The sequence below is a fragment of the Aristolochia californica genome, unplaced genomic scaffold (assembly GCF_029961685.1).
Source record: "Aristolochia californica isolate CCGP_79_NKW_82.1479 unplaced genomic scaffold, dmAriCali1.0.hap1 SCAF_4, whole genome shotgun sequence".
Taxonomy (NCBI): Eukaryota; Viridiplantae; Streptophyta; class Magnoliopsida; order Piperales; family Aristolochiaceae; genus Aristolochia; species Aristolochia californica.
The window spans coordinates 24,733,266-24,752,710 of record NW_027182103.1 but is presented as its reverse complement, the minus strand read 5'-3'; the positions used below and the strand labels follow the sequence as shown (position 1 = coordinate 24,752,710).

The following is a 19,445-nucleotide window of genomic DNA, read 5'->3' as shown; positions in this document are numbered from 1 at the left end:
TCACGTCGACAAGGTTCAAGAGAAAAGTATAGATTGCCCCTCCACAGCATTTAAAAGTAAATAAACTTAATGACTAAGTAGTTGACTTAACTTACTGACTAAGTAACTTAACATGTAAGTAACTTAATAACTAAGAAACAGACTCAGCCAAAGTAATTGACTTAGCCATGACACCTCTGCATGATTCGGCCTGCTATTGAGTTCATAATATTACACCCCTTCTGGAGAAAGAGTTTGTCCTCAAGCTTGAAGATCGGGATGCGTGCCAAAATGTTGCCATATCTCCCCAAGTAGCATTTGTGGCATCCGCGTCAACCCACAGGATGACATAAGTGTTGTAAGTGCTGCAATGTAACACCCCGGACATAGATATTGTGGTATTTGAAACCCTCCACTAGTTCCCCCAGTTGGCAGAAAGTTTCCTTTGAAAATTAACAATTTTTTTTTATCCAAGTACTATATTGTGGTAGAAGCACCAATAGTATTCAACATATATTCTCCACCTCGGAGTGCATTTTTGCTCCTTTCCTTTCTTCTTCAGCCTCATTTTCACGTTATTTCCAGCTCTCATATGCATGGTTTTCTATTTGTAGCTCATGCCTGCAGATCGGGCACGAATTATACTCATCCAGCCATTGGAAATAAATTCTTGCAAGGCAACTCTGCATCTTGTCATCTATAACCAAGTTCTCCATGCAAAGTGCACATTCTGTCTCTCTCCCTAGCTTCACCAGATTTCAGGTGTGACTGTGATGACTGGAAGCCTTGCAACCATCTCTTTTGAGGTTGGAGGTGGCTTCTTTGGTCTAGCACCAATTTCCTGTAATGAAGCTTCAATGACAGAATGAATGTCTTGCAAACCACTGATTTCTTGCATAGTTTTTACCAACTCTTCCAACATTGCAGAAGTAGCATCAGGATCAAAATTTTTTTTTCTATTACTCTCCCCATGGGATTGAGAAGACTCAGCAGCACTAACCTGCTCTTGTGTGGTAGCAAGAGTTGTAAGTAAATTCTATGCCACGAGCCATGCAAGTGGTCGGGGCTCAAGTCCAACTGTTAAATGTCCTTCAAATAGAAATATAGAATCTCTGTGCAGAGTATTTGGTGTGGAGTCTGAGGCCCGGGGTCCATTCTCTGCCTCATCTAAATGTTCAAGAGCCCTAGCAATGCATGCTCCCAGGTGCTCCTTTTGTGAAGACTCAGCAACAATGCGTTCTGCATCTTTAAAAAGCCTCAAACCTGCATGCCAGAATCCTGTTGGTGTACATCTAGTCTGCAAGATCGTTGCTGCTCGAAAAATTACAGAATAAATGAATTTACGAAGTTACGGAGAAACATTTTGAGTTTTCACTCTCCCTTCATCCTGTTGACAAAAAAGGGAAATAGATCACAACAAAATGAAAGTTTTAGAGTTTATGTAAGGAAAAAATTTAAAACAATAACAAATGTTAGTAAAGAAAATTTATTCACACACCACAAATGAAAAAAAAATTGTTATCCAAGTTTGGGAAATTCCACTAGTTCAAACCTAATAGCTCAGAATTTTATAAGAAAGAGATTTCTTCTACACATGTTTTAAAAATGGATATGCATGCTTGAAAAATGTTAAAGATGCAAATGACCTATGGATCCAAATCTTTTAAAGAGAATAACAAATGCTCATTAAATTCTCAAGTGAACGTGCGGTAGGATATTTACCCGAGTCAAACAAGCCATTGTTTTGGCCATTTACAAAAAGTTGACCTAACAACCATAGATGATTGTAAAGTGAATTATCATGCGTAACGGACAATATTTTTTTAAGAAATGATTTATGGATTGGGAGTCAACACTCATTTAAAAATCCCCCGCCTCCCCCCATTTCCTTGACGATTGCAAAACCTTGTATATAAAAACTAAAAAGAGTTTTAAATCCCTAAAAATTACAGACACACTTTGGAATTATCTCTCTCTACATATCTGCAATGTGCAATTGCATTGTTTATGTATACTTTTTTCTTAAATCAAAACTTTGAGTTTTCCCTCTCCCTTCTTCCCGTAAAATAAAAAGGTAAATAGATCACAACAAAATGAAAATTTTAGAGTTTATGTATGGAAAAAATTTAAAACAATAACAAATGTTTGTAAAGAAAATTTATTCACACACCACAAATGAACAAAAAGTTTATTATCCAAGTTTGGGAAATTCCACTAGTTCAACCTTAATAGCTTGTAATTTTATAAGAAAGAGATTTCTTCTACACATGTTTTTAAAATGTATATTCATGCTTCAAAAATGTTAAAGATGCAAAGGACCTATGGATCCAAACCATTTAAAGAGAATAACAAACACTCATGAAATTCTCAAGTGAACGTGGGGTGGTATATTTACCTGAGTCAAAAAAGCCATTATTTTGCCCGTTTACAAAAACTTGACCTAACACTCATAGATGATTGGAAAGTGATTTATCGTGCATAACGGGCTATATTATTGTAACAAATGACTTATGGATTTCGAGTAAACACTCAATTAAAAATCCCCCGCCTCTCCCTTTTCCCCGATGAATGCAAAACCTAATTTATAACAACTAAAAAGATTTTACAATCCCTCAATATTACAGACACTTTTTGGAATTATCTCTGTCTACATTTGTGCATTGTGCATTTCCATTTAAGATGTATACTTTTTTTCTTAAATCAAAACTTTGAGTTTTTGCTCTGTCTTTTTCCCGTAAACAAAAAAGACAAATAGATCACTCCAAAATGAAAATTTTAGAGTTTATGTATGCAAAAAATTTCAAACAATAACAAATTTAAGTAAAGAAACTTTATTCACATACCACAAATGAACACAAAAGTTTTGTTGTCCAAGATTGGGAAATTCCACTAGTTCAACTCTAATAGATTGGAATTATATAACAAAGATATTTCTTCTACACAAGTTTTAAAAATGGATATGCATCCTTGAAACATGCTCAAGATGCAAATGACCTACGGATCCAAACCTTTTAAAGAATAAAAAACTATCATTAAATTCTAAAGTGAATGTGTGATGGGTTATTGACCAAAGTCAAACAACCCATTTTGCCCATTTACAAAAAGATGACCTAACAATCATAGATGATTGTAATATGATTTATCATGCATAACGGGCTATATTTTATTAAGAAATGACTTACTAATTGGGAGTCAACAGTCAGTTAAAAATCCCCTACCTCCCCCTTTTCCCCGACGATTGCAAAACCTAATATATAAAAACTAAAAAGAGTTTAAAATCCCTAAAAACCACAGACACTCTTTGGAATTATCTCTCTCTACATTTGTGTATTGTGCATTTCCATATTAGATGTATACTTTTTTCTTAAATTAGAACTTTGAGTTTTCGCTCTCCCTTCATCCCGTAAACACAAGGCAAATAGATCACAATAAAATAAAAAATTTAGAGTTGAAGTATGGAAAAAATTTAAAACAATAACAAATGTTAGTAAAGAAAATTTAATCACACACCACAAATGAACAAAAAATTTTGTTATCCAAGTTTGGAAAATTCCACTAGTTTAGCTTGGAATTTTATAAGAAAGAGACTACTTCTACACATGTTTTAAAAATGGATATGCATGCATGAAAAATGTTAAAAATGCAAATGACCTATGGATTCAAACCTTTTAAAAAGAATAAAAACGTTCCTTAAATTCTCCAGTGAACGTGCAACTAATATTTACCCGAGTCAAACAAGCCATTATTTTGCCCATTTACAAAAAGAAGACATAACAATCATAGATGATTGTAAAGTGATTTATCACGCATAACGGGCTATATTTTTGTAAGAAATGAGTTATGGATTGGGAGTCAACACACTGTTAAAAATCCCCCGCCTCCCCCTTTTCGCCGACGATTGCAAAACCTAGTATATAAAAACTAAAAAGAGTTTACAATCCCTAAAAATTACAGACACTCTTTGGAATTATCTTTCTCTACATTTGTGCAATGTGAATTTCCATTTTAGATGTATCATTTTTTCTTAAATAAAAACTTTGAATTTTCGCTCTCCCTTCTTCCCGTTAAAGAAATGGCAAATAAATCACAACAAAATTAAAAACTTAGAGTTAATGTGTGGAAAAAAAATTTAAAAAAAAATGTAAGTAAAAAAAATTTATTCACACACCAAAATTGAACACAAAAGTTTTGTTATCTAAGTTTGGGAAATTCCACTAGTTCAACCTTAATAGCTTGGAATTTTATAAGAACGAGGTTTCTTCTACACATGTTTTAAAAATGGATATGCATGCTTGAAACTTGTAAAAGATGCAAATGACCTATGGATCCAAACCTTTTTAAAAGAGAATAAAAAACTCACATTAAATTCTCAAGTGAATCTGTGGTGGGATATGTTTTCGAGTCAAACAAGCCATTATTTTGCTATTTACAAAAAGTTGCCCTAACAATCATAAGTGATTCTAAAGTGATTTATCATGCGTAATGGACTATTTTTTTTAAGAAATGACTTATGGATTGGGAGTCAACATTCAGTTTAAAATCCCCCACCTCCCCTTTTTCCCCCGACGATTGCAAAACCTAATATATAAAAACTAAAAAGAGTAGACAATCCCTAAAAATTACAGACACTCTTTGGAATTATCTCTCTCTACATTTGCGCATTGTGCATTTCCATTTTAGATGTATATTTTTTTCTTAAATCAAAACTTTGAGTTTTCGCTCTCTCTTCATCCCGTAAAAAAAGGGAAATATATCACAACAAAATAAAAATTTAAGAGTTTATTTATGGAAAAAACTTAAAAACAATAACAAATGTTAGTAAAGAAAATTTATTCACACACCACAAATGAACAAAAAAGTTTTGTTATCCAAGTTTGGGAAATTCCACTAGTTCAACCCTAATAGCTTGAAATTTTATATGAAAGAGATTTCTTCTACACATGTTTTAAAAATGGATATGCATGCATGAAAAATGTTAAAGATGTAAATGACTAATGGATCCAAACTATTTAAAGAGAATAACAAACGCTCAATAAATTCTCAAGTGAATGTGCGGTGAGATATTTACTCGAGTCAAACAAGCCATTTATTTGCCCATTTACAAAAAGTTGACCTAACAATCATAGATGATTTTAAAGTGATTTATCATGCATAACGGGATATATTTTTGTAAGAAATGACTTATGGATTGGGAGTCAACATTCTGTTAAAAATCCCCCGCCTCCCCCTTTTCCCTGGCGACTGCAAAACCTAATATATAAAAACTAAAAAGAGCTTACAATCCTAAAAATTACAGAAAATCTTTGGAATTATCTCTTTCTACATTTGTGCATTGTGCATTGTGTATTTTATTTTTAGATGTATACTTTTTTCTTAAATCAAAACTTTCAGTTTTCGCTCTCCTTTCTTCCCGTAAACAAAAAAGGCAAATAGGTCACAAACAATTTAAAACTTGAGAGTTTATGTATGAAATTTTTTTAAACAATAATAAATGTAAGTAAAGAAATTTTTTTCACACACCAAAAATGAACATAAAAGTTTTTTTATCCAGGTTTGGGAAATTCCACTAGTTCAACCATAGTAGCTTGAAATTTTACAAGGAAGAGATTTCTTCTACACATGTTTTAAAAATGGATATGCATGCTTGAAACATGTTAAAGATGCAAATGACCTACGGATTCAAACCTTTTAAAAGAGAAACACAAATGCTCATTAAATTCTCAAGTGAACGTGCGGTGGGATATTTACCCAAGATACACAAGCCATTATTTTGCCCATTTTAAAAAAACTGACCTAACAATCATAGTTGATTTCAAACTTATTTATCATGCGTAACAAGCTATATTTTTGTAAAAAATGACTAATGGATTGGGAATCAATAGTCAGATAAAAATCCCCGGCTTCCCCAATTTCTCAGACGATTGCAAAACCTAATATATAAAACCTAAAAAGAGTTTACAATCCCTAAATATTATAAACACTCTTGGGAATTATCTCTCTCTACGTTTGTGCATTGTGCATTTTTATTTTATATGTATACTTTTTTCTTAAATCAAAACTTTGAGTTTTCGCTCTCCCTTCATCCCATAAAAAAAAAGGAAAAAAGATCACAACAAAATTAAAATTTTAGTGTTTATGTATGGAAAAAATTTAAAACAATAACAAATGAAAGTAAAAAAAATTATTCACACACCACAAATGAACACAAAAGTTTTCTTATCCAAGTTTGGAAAATTCGACTAGTTCAACCCTTATAGCTTGGTATTTTATAAGAAAGAGATTTCTGCTAAAAATGTTTTAAAATGGATATGCATGCTTGAAACATGTTAAAGATGGAAATGACCAATGGATCCAAACCTTTTAACCAGAATAACAAACGCTCATCAAATTCTCAAGTGAACGTGCGGTGGGATATTTACCCGAATCAAACAAGCTATTATTTTGCCCATTTACAAAAAAGTTGACCTAACAATCATAGATGATTGTAAAGTGATTTACCATGTGTAATAGACTATATTTTTTTAATAAATGACTTATGGATTATGACTCAACGCTCAGTTAAAAATCCCCTGCCTCCCCCTTTTCCCTGACGATTGCAAAACCTAATATATAAAAACAAAAAAGAGTTATTTACAATCCCTAAAAATTATAGACACTCTTTGGAATTATCTCTCTCTACATTTGTGCAATGTGAATTTCAATTATAGATGTATAGTTTTTTTCTTAAATCAAAATTTGGAGTTTTCACTCTCCCTTCATTCCGTAGACAAAAAAAGCAAATAAATCACAACAAAATGAAAATTTTAGAGTATTTATGGAAAACATTTAAAACAATAAAAAATTTAACTAAAGAAAATTTATTCACACACCACAAATGAACACAAAAGTTTTGCTAGCAAAGTCTGGGAAATGACACTAGATGAACCCTAATAGCTTTGAATTTTATAACAAAGAGATTTCTTCTACACATGTTTTAAAAATGCATATGCATTCTTGAAACATGTTAAAGATGCAAATGACCTATGGATCCAAACCTTTCGTAGAGAATAACAAACGCTCATTAAATTCTCAAGTGAACATGCGGTCGTATATTTACTCGAGTCAAACAAGCCATTATTTTGCCCATTGACAAAAAGCTGACCTAACAATCATAGATGATTTTCAAGTGATTTATCATGCGCAACATTTTTGTAAGATATGACTTATGGATTGGGACTTAGCACTCAGTTAAAAATCTCCCGCCTCCCCCTATTCCCCGACGATTGAGAAACCTAATATATAAAAAGCTAAAAGAGTTTACAATCCCTAAAAATTACAGACATTCTTTGGAATTATTTCTCTCTATATTTGTGCATTGTGCATTTCCATTTTAGATATATAAATTTTTCTTAAATCAAAAGTTTGCGTTTTCGCTCTACCTTCATCCCATAAAAAAAAAGGAAAATAGCTCACAACAGAAATAAAATTGTAGAGTTTATGTATAGAAAAATTTTAAAACAATAACTAATGAAAGTAAAGAAAATTTATTAACACACAAAAAATGAACACAAAAGTTTTGTAATCCAAGTTTGGGAAATTCCACTAGTGCAACCCTAATCACTTGAAATTTTATAAGAAAGAAATTTCTTCTACACATGTTTTAAAAATGGATATGCATGCTTGAAACATGTAAAAGATGCAAATGACCTATGGATCCAAACCATTTAAATAGAATAACAAACGCTCAATAAATTCTCAAGTGAACGTGCAGTGGGATATTTACCCGAGTTAAAGAAGCCATTATTTTGCCCATTTACAATAAGCTGACCTAACAGTCGTAGATGATTGTAAAGTGATTTATCATGCGTAACATGCTATATTTTTGTAAGAAATGACTTATGGATTGGGAGTTAGCACTCAGTTAAAAATCCCCAGCCTCCCCCTTTTCCCCGACGATTGTAAAACCTAATGTATAAAAACTTAAAAAAGTGTTGACAACCCTTAAAAATTACAGACATTATTTAGAATTATCTCTCTCTACATTTGTGCATTGTGCATTTCCATTTTAGACGTATACTTTTTTCTTAAATCAAAACTTTGAGTTTTCACTCTCCCTTCATCCGGTAAAAAAAAAGGAAAATAGATCACAAAAAATAAAATTTTTAGAGTTTATGTATGGAAAAAATTTAAAACAATAACAAATGTAAGTAAAGAAAATTTATTAACACACCACAAATGAACACAAAAGTGTTTTTATCCAAGTTTGGGAAATTCCTCTAGTTCAACTCTAATAGATTGGAATTATATAAGAAAGAGATTTCTTCTACACATGTTTTAAAATTGGATATGTATGCTTGAAACATGTTAAAGATGCAAATGACCTATGGATGCAAACCTTTTAAAGAGAATAACAAACTCTCATTAAATTCAAAGTGAACGTGTGATGGGATATTTACCCAAGTTAAACAACCCATTATTTTGCCCATTTACAAACGCTGACCTTACAATTATAGATGATTGTAAAGTGATTTATCATGCATAACGGACTTTATTTTTGTAACAAATGACTTATGGATTGGGAGTCAGCACTCAGTTAAAAATCCCCCACCTCCCCCTTTTCCCCGACGATTGCAAACCCTAATATATAAAAACTAAAAAAAGTTTACAATTTCTAAAAATTATAGTCACTCTTTAGAATTATCTCTCTCTACATTTTTGCATTGTGCATTTCTATTTTAGATGTATATTTTTTCTTAAATTAAAACTTTGAGTTTTCGCTCTCCTTTGATCCCGTAGACAAAAAAGGCAAATAGATCACAACAAAATGAAAATTTTAGAGTTTATGTTTTGAAGAAATTTAAAAAAATAAAAAATGTTAGTAAAGAAAATTTATTCACACACCAGGAATGAAAAAAAAAATTTATCCAAGTTTAGGAAATTTCATTAGTTCAACCCTAATAGCTCAGAATTTTATAAGAACGAGATTTCTTCTACACATGTTTTAAAAATGGAAATGCATGCTTGAAAAATTTTTAAAATGCAAATGACCTATGATCCAAATATTTTAAATAGAATAACAAACGCTCATTAAATTCACAAGTGAACATAAGGTGGTATATTTACCCGAGTAAAAAACGCCATTATTTTGCCCTTTTACAAAATGTTGACCTAACACTCATAGATGATTGGAAAGTGATTTATCAAATATAACGGGCAATATTATTATAAGAAATGACATATGGATTGGGAGTCAACACTTAGTTAAAAATCCCCCGCTGACCCTTTTCCCCGGTGTTTGCAAAACCTAATATATAAAAACTAAAAAGAGTTAACAATCCCCAAAAATTACAGACACTCTTTGGAATGATCTTTCTCTACATTTGTGCATTGTGAATTTCCATTTAAGATGTATACTTTTTCCTTAAAACAAAACTTCTAGTTTTGGCTCTGCCTTTTTCCCGTAAACAAAAAAGGCAAATAGATCACTACAAAATGAAAATTTTAGAGTTTATGTATGGAAAAAATTTAAAACAATAACAAATGTACCTGAAGAAAATTTATTCACACACCACAAATGAACTCAAAAGTTTTGTTGTCCAAGAATGGGAAATTCCACTATTTCAACTCTAAAAGATTGGAATTATATAAGAAAGAGATTTCTTCTACACGTTTTTAAAGTGGATATGCATGCTCGAAACATGTTAAAGATGAAAATGACCTACAAATCCAAACCTTTTAAAGAGAATAACAAACGCTCATTAAATTCTAAACTGAATGTGCGATGGGATATTTACACAAGTCAAACAACCCATTATTTTGCCAATTTACAAAAAGCTGACCAAACAAACATAGATGATTGTAAGGAGATTTATCATGCATAATGGGCTATATTTTGTTAAGAAATGACTTAATGATTGGGTGTCAACACTCAGGTAAAAATCCCCCGCCTCCCCCTTTTCCCCAACGATTGTAAAACCTAATATATAAAAAATAAAAAGAGTTAACAATCCCTAAAAACCGCAGACACTCTTTGGAATTATCCCTCTCTACATTTGTGCATTGTGAATTTCCATTTTAGAAGTATATTTTTTCTTAAATTAAAACTTCGAATTTTCGCTCTCCCTTCATCCCGTAAACACAAGGCAAATAGATCACAACAAAATGAAAATTTTAGAGTTTAAGTACGGAAAAAATTTAAAACAATAACAAACGTTAGTAAAGAAAATTTATTCACACACCACAAATCAACAAAAAAAATTTTTATCGAAGTTTGGGAAATTCCACTAGTGTAACCCTAATCGCTTGGAATTTTATAAGAAATAGATTTCTTCTACACATGTTTTAAAAATGGATATGCATGCATGAAAAATGTTAAAAATTCAAATGACCTATGGATTCAAACCTTTTAAAGAGAATAAAAAATGTTTATTAAATTCTCAAGTGAACGTGCGATAGGATATTTACCCGTGTCAAACAAGCCATTATTTTGCCCATTTACAAAAAGCTGACATAACAATCATAGATGATTGTAAAGTGATTTATCATGCATAACGGGCTATATTTTTGTAAGAAATAACTTATGGATTGGGAGTCAACACTCAGTTAAAAATCCCCCGCCTCCCCCTTTTCCCTGACGATTACAAAACCTAGTATATAAAAACTAAAAAGTGTTTAAAATCCCTAAAAATTACAGACACTCTTTGGAATTATCTCTCTCTACATTTGTGCAATGTGCATTTCCATTTTAGATGTATATTTTTTTCTTAAATAAAAACTATGAATTTTCGCTCTCCCTTCTTCCCGTAAAAAAAATGGCAAATAGATCACAAAAAAATTAAAAATTTAAAGTTTATGTGTGGAAAAATTTTAAAGCAATAACAAATGTAAGTAAAGAAAATTTATTCACACACAAAAAATGAACACAAAAGTTTTGTTATCCAAGTCGGGGAAATTCCACTTGTACAACCCTAATAGCTTGGAATTTTATAAGAAACATGTTTCTTCTTCACATGTTTTAAAAGTGGATACGCATGCTTGAAACATGTTAAAGGTGCAAATAACCTATGGATCCAAACCTTTTAAATGAGAATAAAAAACTCACATTAAATTCTCAAGTGAACATGTGGTGGGATATTTTCCCAAGTCAAACAAGCCATTATTTTGCCATTTACAAAAAGCTGACCTAACAATCATAGGTGATTCTAAAGGGATTTATCATGCATAATGGGCTATATTTTTGCAAGAAATGACTTATGGATTGGGAGTCAACACTCAACTTAAAATACCTCGCCTCCCCCTTTTCCCCCAACGATTGCAAAACCGAATATATAAAAAACTAAAAACAGTTTACAATCCCTAAAAATTACAGACACTCTTTGGAATAATCTCTCTCTACATTTTTTCATTGTGAATTTCCATTTTAGATTTATATTTTTTTCTTCAAATCAAAACTTTGAGTTTTCGCTCTCCCTTCATCCCGTAAAAAAAAGGCAAATATATCACAACAAAATAAAAATTTAAGAATTCATTTATGGAAAAAATTTAAACGAATAACAAATGTTAGTAAAGAAAATTTATTCACATACAAAAAATAAACAAAAAAGTTTTATTATCCAATTTTTGGAAATTTCACTAGTTCAACCATAATAGCTTGGAATTTTATATGAAAGAGATTTCTTCTACACATGTTTTAAAAATGGATATGCATGCTTGAAAAATGTTAAAGATGTAAATGACTTATGGATCCAAACCATTTAAAGAGAATAACAAACACTCATTAAATTCTCAAGTGAACGTGCGGTGGGATATTTACTCGAGTCAAACAAGCCATTTTTTTGCCCATTTACAAAAAGTTGACCTAACAATCATAGATGATTGTAAAGTGATTTATCATGCATAACGGGCTATATTTTTGTATGAAATGACTTATGGATTGGGAGTCAACACTCAGTTAAAAATCCTCCGCCACACCCTTTTCCCCGACGAATGCAAAACATAATATGTAAAAACTAAAAAATTTTTACAATCCCTTAAAATTACAAACACTCTTTGGAATTATCTCTCTCTACATTTCTGCATTGTGCATTTCCATTTTAGATTTATACTTTTTTCTTAAATCAGAACTTTGAGTTTTCGCTCTCCCTTCATCCCATAAAAAAAAGGAAAATAGATCACAACAAAATGAAAATTTTAGAATTTATGTATGGAAAAAATTTATAACGATAACAAATGTAAGTTAAGAAAATTTATTCACACACCACAAATGATTACAAAAGTTTTGTTATCCATGTTTTGGAAATTCTACTAGTTCAACCCTAATAACTTGGAATTTTATATGAAAGAGATTTCTTCTACACATGTTTTAAAAATGGATATGCATGCTTGAAACATGTCAAAGAAGCAAATGACCTATGGATCCTAACATTTTAATGAGAATAATAAAATCTCATTAAATTCTCAAGTGAACGTGCGGTGGGATATTTATCCGAGTCAAACAAGCCATTATTTTGCTTATTTACTAAAACTTGACCAAACAATCGTAGACGATTGTAAAGTGATTTATCATGCGTAATGGGCTATATTTTTGTAAGAAATGACTTATGGATTGGGAATCAACACTCTGTTAAAAATCCCCCGCCTCCCCCTTTTCCCCGACGATTGCAAAACCTAATATATAAAAACTAAAAAGAGTTTACAATCCCAAAAAATTACAGACACTCTTTGGAATTATCTCTCTTTATGTTTGTGCATTGTGCATTTCCATTGTAGATGTATACTTTTTTCTTAAATAAAATTTTTAAGTTTTAGCTCTCCTTTCATCCAGTAAAAAAAATGGAAAATAGATCACCACAAAATGAAAATATAGATTTTTTGTATGGAAAAAATTTAAAACTATAACATATGTAAGTGAAGAAAATTTATTCACACATTATAAATGATTTCAAAAGTTTCGTTATCCAAGTTTAGGAAATTCCACTAATTCAACCCTAACAACTTGGAATTTTATAAGAAAGAGATTTCTTATACGCATGTATTAAAAATGGATATGATTGCTTGAAACATGTTAAAGATGCAAATGACCTACGGATCCAAACCTTTTAAAGAGAATAACAAACGCTCATTAAATTCTCAAGTGAACGTGGTGTGGGATATTTACCCGAGTCAAATAAGCCCTTATTTTTCCCATTTACAAAAGATGACCTAAAATTCATAGATGATTGTAAAGTGATTTAACATGCGTAACGGGCTATATTTTGTAAGAAATGAGTTATGGATTGGAGTAAACACTCAGTTAAAAATCGCCCGCCTCCCCCTTTACCTCGACGATTGCAAAACCTAATTTATAAAAACTAAAAAAAGTTTACAATCCCTAAAAATTACATATACTATTTGGAATTATCACTCTCTACATTTTTTCATTGTGCATTTCCATTTTAGATGTAAACTTTTTTCTTAAATCAAAACTTTGAGTTTTCGCTCTCCCTTCATCCCATAAACAAAAAACATAACCACATCACAACAAAATGAAAATTTTAGAGTTTATGTATGGAAAAAATAAAAAAAAATAACAAATGTAAGTAAAGAAAATTTATTCACACACCACAAATGCACATAAAGGTTTTGTTATCCAAGTGTTGGAAATTCCACTAGTTCAACCCTAATAGCTTAGAATTTTATAAGAAAGAGATTTCTTCTACACATGTTTTAGAAATGGATATGCATACTTGAAATATGTTAAAGATGAAATGGACCTATGGATCCAAACCTCCTAAAGAAAATAACAAAAGCTCATTAAATTCTCAAGTGAACGCGCGATGGGATATTTACCTGAGTCAATCAAGCCATTAATTTGTCCATTTAAAAAAAGTTGTCCTAACAATCATAGATGATTGTAAAGTGATTTATCATGCATAACGGGCTATATTATTATAAGAAATGAGTAATGGATATGGTGTCAACACTCAGTTAAAAATCTCCTGCCTCCCCCATTTCCCCGATGATTGCAAAACCTAATATATAAAAACTAAAAAGAGTTTTACTATCTGTAAAAATTACAGACAATCTTTTGAATTATCTCTCTCAAGATTTGTCTATTGTGAATTTCCATTTTAGATGTGTACTTTTTTATTAAATCAAAACTTTGAGCTTTCCATCTCCCTTCATCCTGTAAACAAAAAAGTCAAATAGATCGTAACAAAATGAAAATTTTAGAGTTTATTTGTCAAAAAAATTTTAAAAAATAACAAATGTAAGTAAAGAAAATTTATTCACACACCTCAAATGAACACAAAATTTTTGTTATCCAAGTTTGGGAAATTCCACTAGTTCAACCCAAATAGCTTGGAATTTTATCGGAAAAGGATTTCTTCTACACATGTTTTAAAAATGGATATGAATGCTTAAAACATGCTAAAGATGCAAATGACCTATGGATCCAAAACTTTTAAAGAGAATAACAAATGCTCATTAAATTATCAAGTGAACGTGGCGTGGGATATTTACCCGAGTCACACAAGCCATTATTTTGCCCATTAACAAAAAGCTGACCTAACAATCATAGATGATTGTAAATTTATTGATCATGCGTAACGGGCTATATTATTGTAAGAAATGACTTATGGAATGGGAGTCACACTCAGTTAAAAATCCCCCGCCTCCTCTTTTTTTCTGACGTTTGCAAAACCTAATATATAAAAACTAAAAAGAGTTTACAATCCCTAAAAATTACAGACACTCTTTGGAATTATCTTTCTCTACCTTGTTTCACTCAGCATTTCCTTTTTAGATATTTACTTTTTTCTTAAATCAAACTTTGTGTTTTCACTCACCCTTCATCCCGTAAAAAAATAAGGCAAACAGATCACAACAAAATGAAAATTTTAGAGTTTACGTATGGAAAAAATTTAAAACAATAAAAATTGTAAGTATATAAAATTTATTCACACACCACAAATGCACACAAAATTTTGTTATCCAAGTTTTGGAAATTCCACTAGTTCAACCCTAATAGCTTGGAATTTTCTAAGAAAGAGATTTCTTCTACACATGTTTTAAAAATGGATATGCATGCTTGAAACATGTTAAATATGAAAATGACCTATGGATCCAAACCTTTTAAAGAGAATAACAAACGCTCATTAAATTCTCAAGTGAACATGCGGTGGGATATTTACTCGAGTCAAACAAGCATTATTTTACCCATTTACAAAAAGCTGACCAAACAATCATAGATAATTGTAAAGTAATTTATCATGCGTAACGAGCTATATTTTTGTAAGAAATGAGTTATGGATAGGATGTCAACACTCTGTTAAAAATCCCTCGCATCCTCCTTTTCCCCGACGATTGCAAAACCTAATATATGAAAACTGAAAAGAGTTTACAATCCCTAAAAATTATAGACACTCTTTGGAATTATCTCTCTCTACATTTGTGCATTGTGCATTGTGCATTTCCATTTTAGATGTATACTTTTTTCATAAATCAAACTTTGTGTTTTCGCTCTCCCTTCATCCCGTAAACAAAAAAGGCAAATAGATCACAACAAAAAGAAAATTTTAGAGTTAACGTATTGAAAAAATTAAAACAATAACAAATGTAAGTAAATAAAATTTATTCACACACCACAAGGGAACACAAAAGTTTTGTTCCCCAAGTTTGGGAAATTCCACTAGTTCAACCCTAAGAGATTGGAATTTTATAAGAAAGAGATTTCTTCTACACATGTTTTAAAAATTGATGTACATGGTTGAAACTTTTTAAAGATGTAAATGACCTATGGATCCAAACCTTTTAAAGAGAATAATAAACGCTCATTAAATTCTAAAGTGAACATGCGGTTGGATATTTACCCAAGTCAAACAAGCCATTATTTTGTTTATTTACAAAAAGCTGACCTAACAATCGTAGATGATTGTAAAGTGATTTATCATGCGTAACGGGCTATATTTTTGTAAGAAATTACTTATGGATTGGGAGTCAACACTCAGTTAAAAATCCCCCGCTACCCCCTTTTTCCCGACGATTGTAAAACCTAATATATAAAAACTAAAAAGAGTTTAAAATCCCTAAAAAATATAGACACTCTTTGGAATTATCTCATTCTACATTTGAGCATTGTGCATTTCCATTTAGAATGTATACTTTTTTCTTAAATCAAAAGTTTGAGATTTCGCTCTCCCTTCATCTAGTAAAAAAAAAAGGAAAATAGTTCACAACAAAATGAAAATTTTAGAGTTTATGTACGGAAAAAATTTAAAAGAATAACAAATTTAAGTAAAAAAAATTTATTCACACACCACAAATGATTACAAAATTTTTGTTGTCCAAGTTTAGGAAATTCCACTAGTTGAACCCTAATAACTTGAAATTTTATAAGAAAGAGATTTCATCTACGCATTTTTTTAAAATTGATATGAATGCCTGAAACATGTTAAAGATGCAAATGACCTACGGATCCAAACCTTTTAAAGAGAATAACAAATGCTCGTTAAATTCTCTAGTGAACGTGCTGTGGGATATTTACCCGAGTCAAAGAAGCCCTTATTTTTCCCATTTATAAATGATGACCTAAAATTCATAGAAGATTGTAAAGTGATTTATCATGTGTAACGGGCTATATTTTTGTAAGAAATGAGTGATGGATTGGAGTAAACACTCAGTTAAAAATCCCCTGCCTCCCCCTTTTCCTCATCGATATCAAAACCTAATTAATAAAAACTAAAAAGAGTTTACAATCCCTAAAAATTACAGATACTCTTTGGAATTATCCCTCTCTAAACTTTTCCATTTTAGATGTATACTTTTTTCTTAAATAAAAACTTAGAGTTTTTGCTCTCCCTTCATCCCATAAACAAAAAACGTAAACATATCACAACAAAATAAAAAATTTAGAGATTACGTACGGAAAAAATTTAAAACAAACAGATCACAACAAAATGAAAATTTTAGAGTTGACGTACGGAAAAAATATAAAAAAATACCAAATGTAAGTAAATAAAATTTATTCACACACCACAAATGGACAGAATGGTTTTGTTATCATAGTTTTTGAAATTCCACTAGTTCAACCCTAATAGCTTGGAATTTTATAAGAAAGAGATTTCTTTTACACTTTTTTTAAAAATGGATATGCATGCTTGAAATATGTTAAAGTTTCAAATGACCTATGGTCCCAAACCTCTTAAAGAGAGTAACAAATGCTCATTAAATTCTCAAGTGAACGTGCAGTGAGATATTTACCCGAGTCAAACAAGCCCTTTTTTTGTCCATTTACAAAAAGTTGATCTAACAATCATAGATGATTGTAAAGTGATTTATCATGCATAACGGGCTATATTTTTTTAAGAAATGAGTTATGGATAAGGTTTTAACACTCAGTTAAAAATCCCCCGGCTACCCTTGTACCCTGACAATTGCAAAGGCTAATATTTAAAAACTAAAAAGAGTTTTCTATCCCTAAAAATTACATACACTCTTTTGAATTATCTCTCTCAATATTTGTGTATTGTGCTTTTCCATTTTAGATGTATACTTTTTTCTTAAATCAAAACTTTGAGTTTTCTTTCTCCCTTCATCCCGTAAACAAAAAACTCAAATAGATCATAACAAAATGAAAATTTTAGAGTTTAATTGTGGAAAAAATTTAAAACAATAACAAATGTAAGTAAAAAAAATTTATTCACACACCACAAATGAACACAAAATTTTGTTATCCAAGTTTGGGAAATTCCACTAGTTCAACCCTAATAGCTTGGAATTTTACAAGAAAAACATTTCTTCTAAACATGTTTTAAAAATGGATATTAATGCTTGAAACACATTAAAGATGCAAATTACCTATGGATCCAAACCTTTTAACGAGAATAACAAATGCTCATTAAATTATCAAGTGAACGTGGCGTGGGATATTTACCCGAGTCAAACAAACCATTATTTTGCCTATTTACAAAAAGCTGACCTAACAATCATAAATTATTGTAAATTGATTTATCATGCGTAACGGGCTATATTATTATAAGAATTGACTTATGGATTGGAAGTCAACACTCAGTTAAAAATCCCCCGCATCCTCTTTTTCTCCGACATTTGCAAAACCTAATATATAAAAACTAAAAAGAGTTTACTATCCCTAAAAATTACAGAGACTCTTTGGAATTATCTCTCTCTACATTTTTTCACTCTGCATTCCCATTTTAGACGTATACTTTTTTCTTAAATCAAACGTTGTGTTTTTGCTCTCCCTTCATCCTGTAAAAAAAAAAAAGGCAAACAGATCACAACTAAATGAAAATTTTAGAGTTTACGTATGGAAAAAATTTAAAACAATAAAAAATGTAAGTAAATAAAATTTTTCACACACACCACAAATGAACACAAAATTTTTGTTCCCCACGTTTGGGAAATTCCTCTAGTTCAACCCTAATAGCTTGGAATTTAATAAGAAAGAGATTTCTTCTACACGTGTTAAAAATTGATATGCATGCTTGAAACTTGTTAAAAATTCAAATGACCTATGGATCCAAACCATTTAAAATGAATAATAAACACTCATTAAATTCTCAAGTGAACGCGCTACCCGAGTCAAACAAGCCATTATTTTAACTATTTACAAAAAGCAGACCTAACAATCGTAGATGATTGTAAAGTGATTTATCATTCGTAAGGGGCTATATTTTTTTAAGAAATGATTTATGGATTGGGAGTCAACACACAGTTAAAATTCCCTCCCTCCCCCTTTTCCCCGACGATTGTAAAACCTGATATATAAAAACTAAAAGAGTTTACAATCCCTAAAAATTATAGACCCTCTTTTGAATTATCTCTCTCTACATTTGTGCATTGTGAATTTCCATTTTAGATGTATACTTTTTTCTTAAATAAATATTTTTAGTTTTAGCTCTCCTTTCATCCCATAGACAAAAAAGGCAAAAAAATACAACAAAATGAAAATTTTAGAGTTTATGTATGGAAAGAAATTTAAAACAATAACAAATGTAAGTAAAGAAAAATTAATCTCACACCACAAATGAACACAAAATTTTTGTTATCCAAGTTTGGGGAATTCCACTAGTTCAACCCTAATCGCTGTAAATTTTATAAGAAAAAGATTTTTTCTACACATGTTTTAAAAATGGATATGCATGGTTGAAAATTTCTAATAATGCAAATGACCTATGGATCCAAACCTTTTAAAGAGAATAACAAAAACTCATTAAATTCTCACGTGAACGTGCTGTGGGATATTTACCCGAGTCAAACAAGTCGTTATTTTGCCCATTTACAAAATGCTGACCTAACAATCATAGATGATTGTAAACTGATTTATCATGCATAACAGGCTATATTTTTGTAAGAAATGACTTATGGTTTGTGAGTCAACACTCAATTACAAATCCCCCGCCTCCCCCTTTTCCCCAACAATTGCAAAACCTAATATATAAAAACTAAAAAGAGTTTTTTACAATCCCTTCAAATTATAGACACAC

The 19,445-nt window shown here is 30.8% G+C and overlaps 1 protein-coding gene across 1 annotated transcript in view; it reads right to left on the bottom strand.

Moving 5' to 3' along the window:
- Positions 1-554: 554 nt before the first annotated feature.
- Positions 555-19,445, bottom strand: part of LOC137963159 (E3 ubiquitin-protein ligase AIP2-like) — a 41,612-nt gene continuing 22,721 nt past the window's right edge. Inside the window, exons 2-4 of the mRNA XM_068810331.1 lie at positions 1,022-1,242; positions 732-979; positions 555-600 (exon numbers count right to left, since the gene is read on the bottom strand). Of these exons, the coding sequence (XP_068666432.1) occupies positions 555-600; positions 732-979; positions 1,022-1,242 (515 nt within the window). The remainder of the gene's footprint in view (positions 601-731; positions 980-1,021; positions 1,243-19,445) is intronic.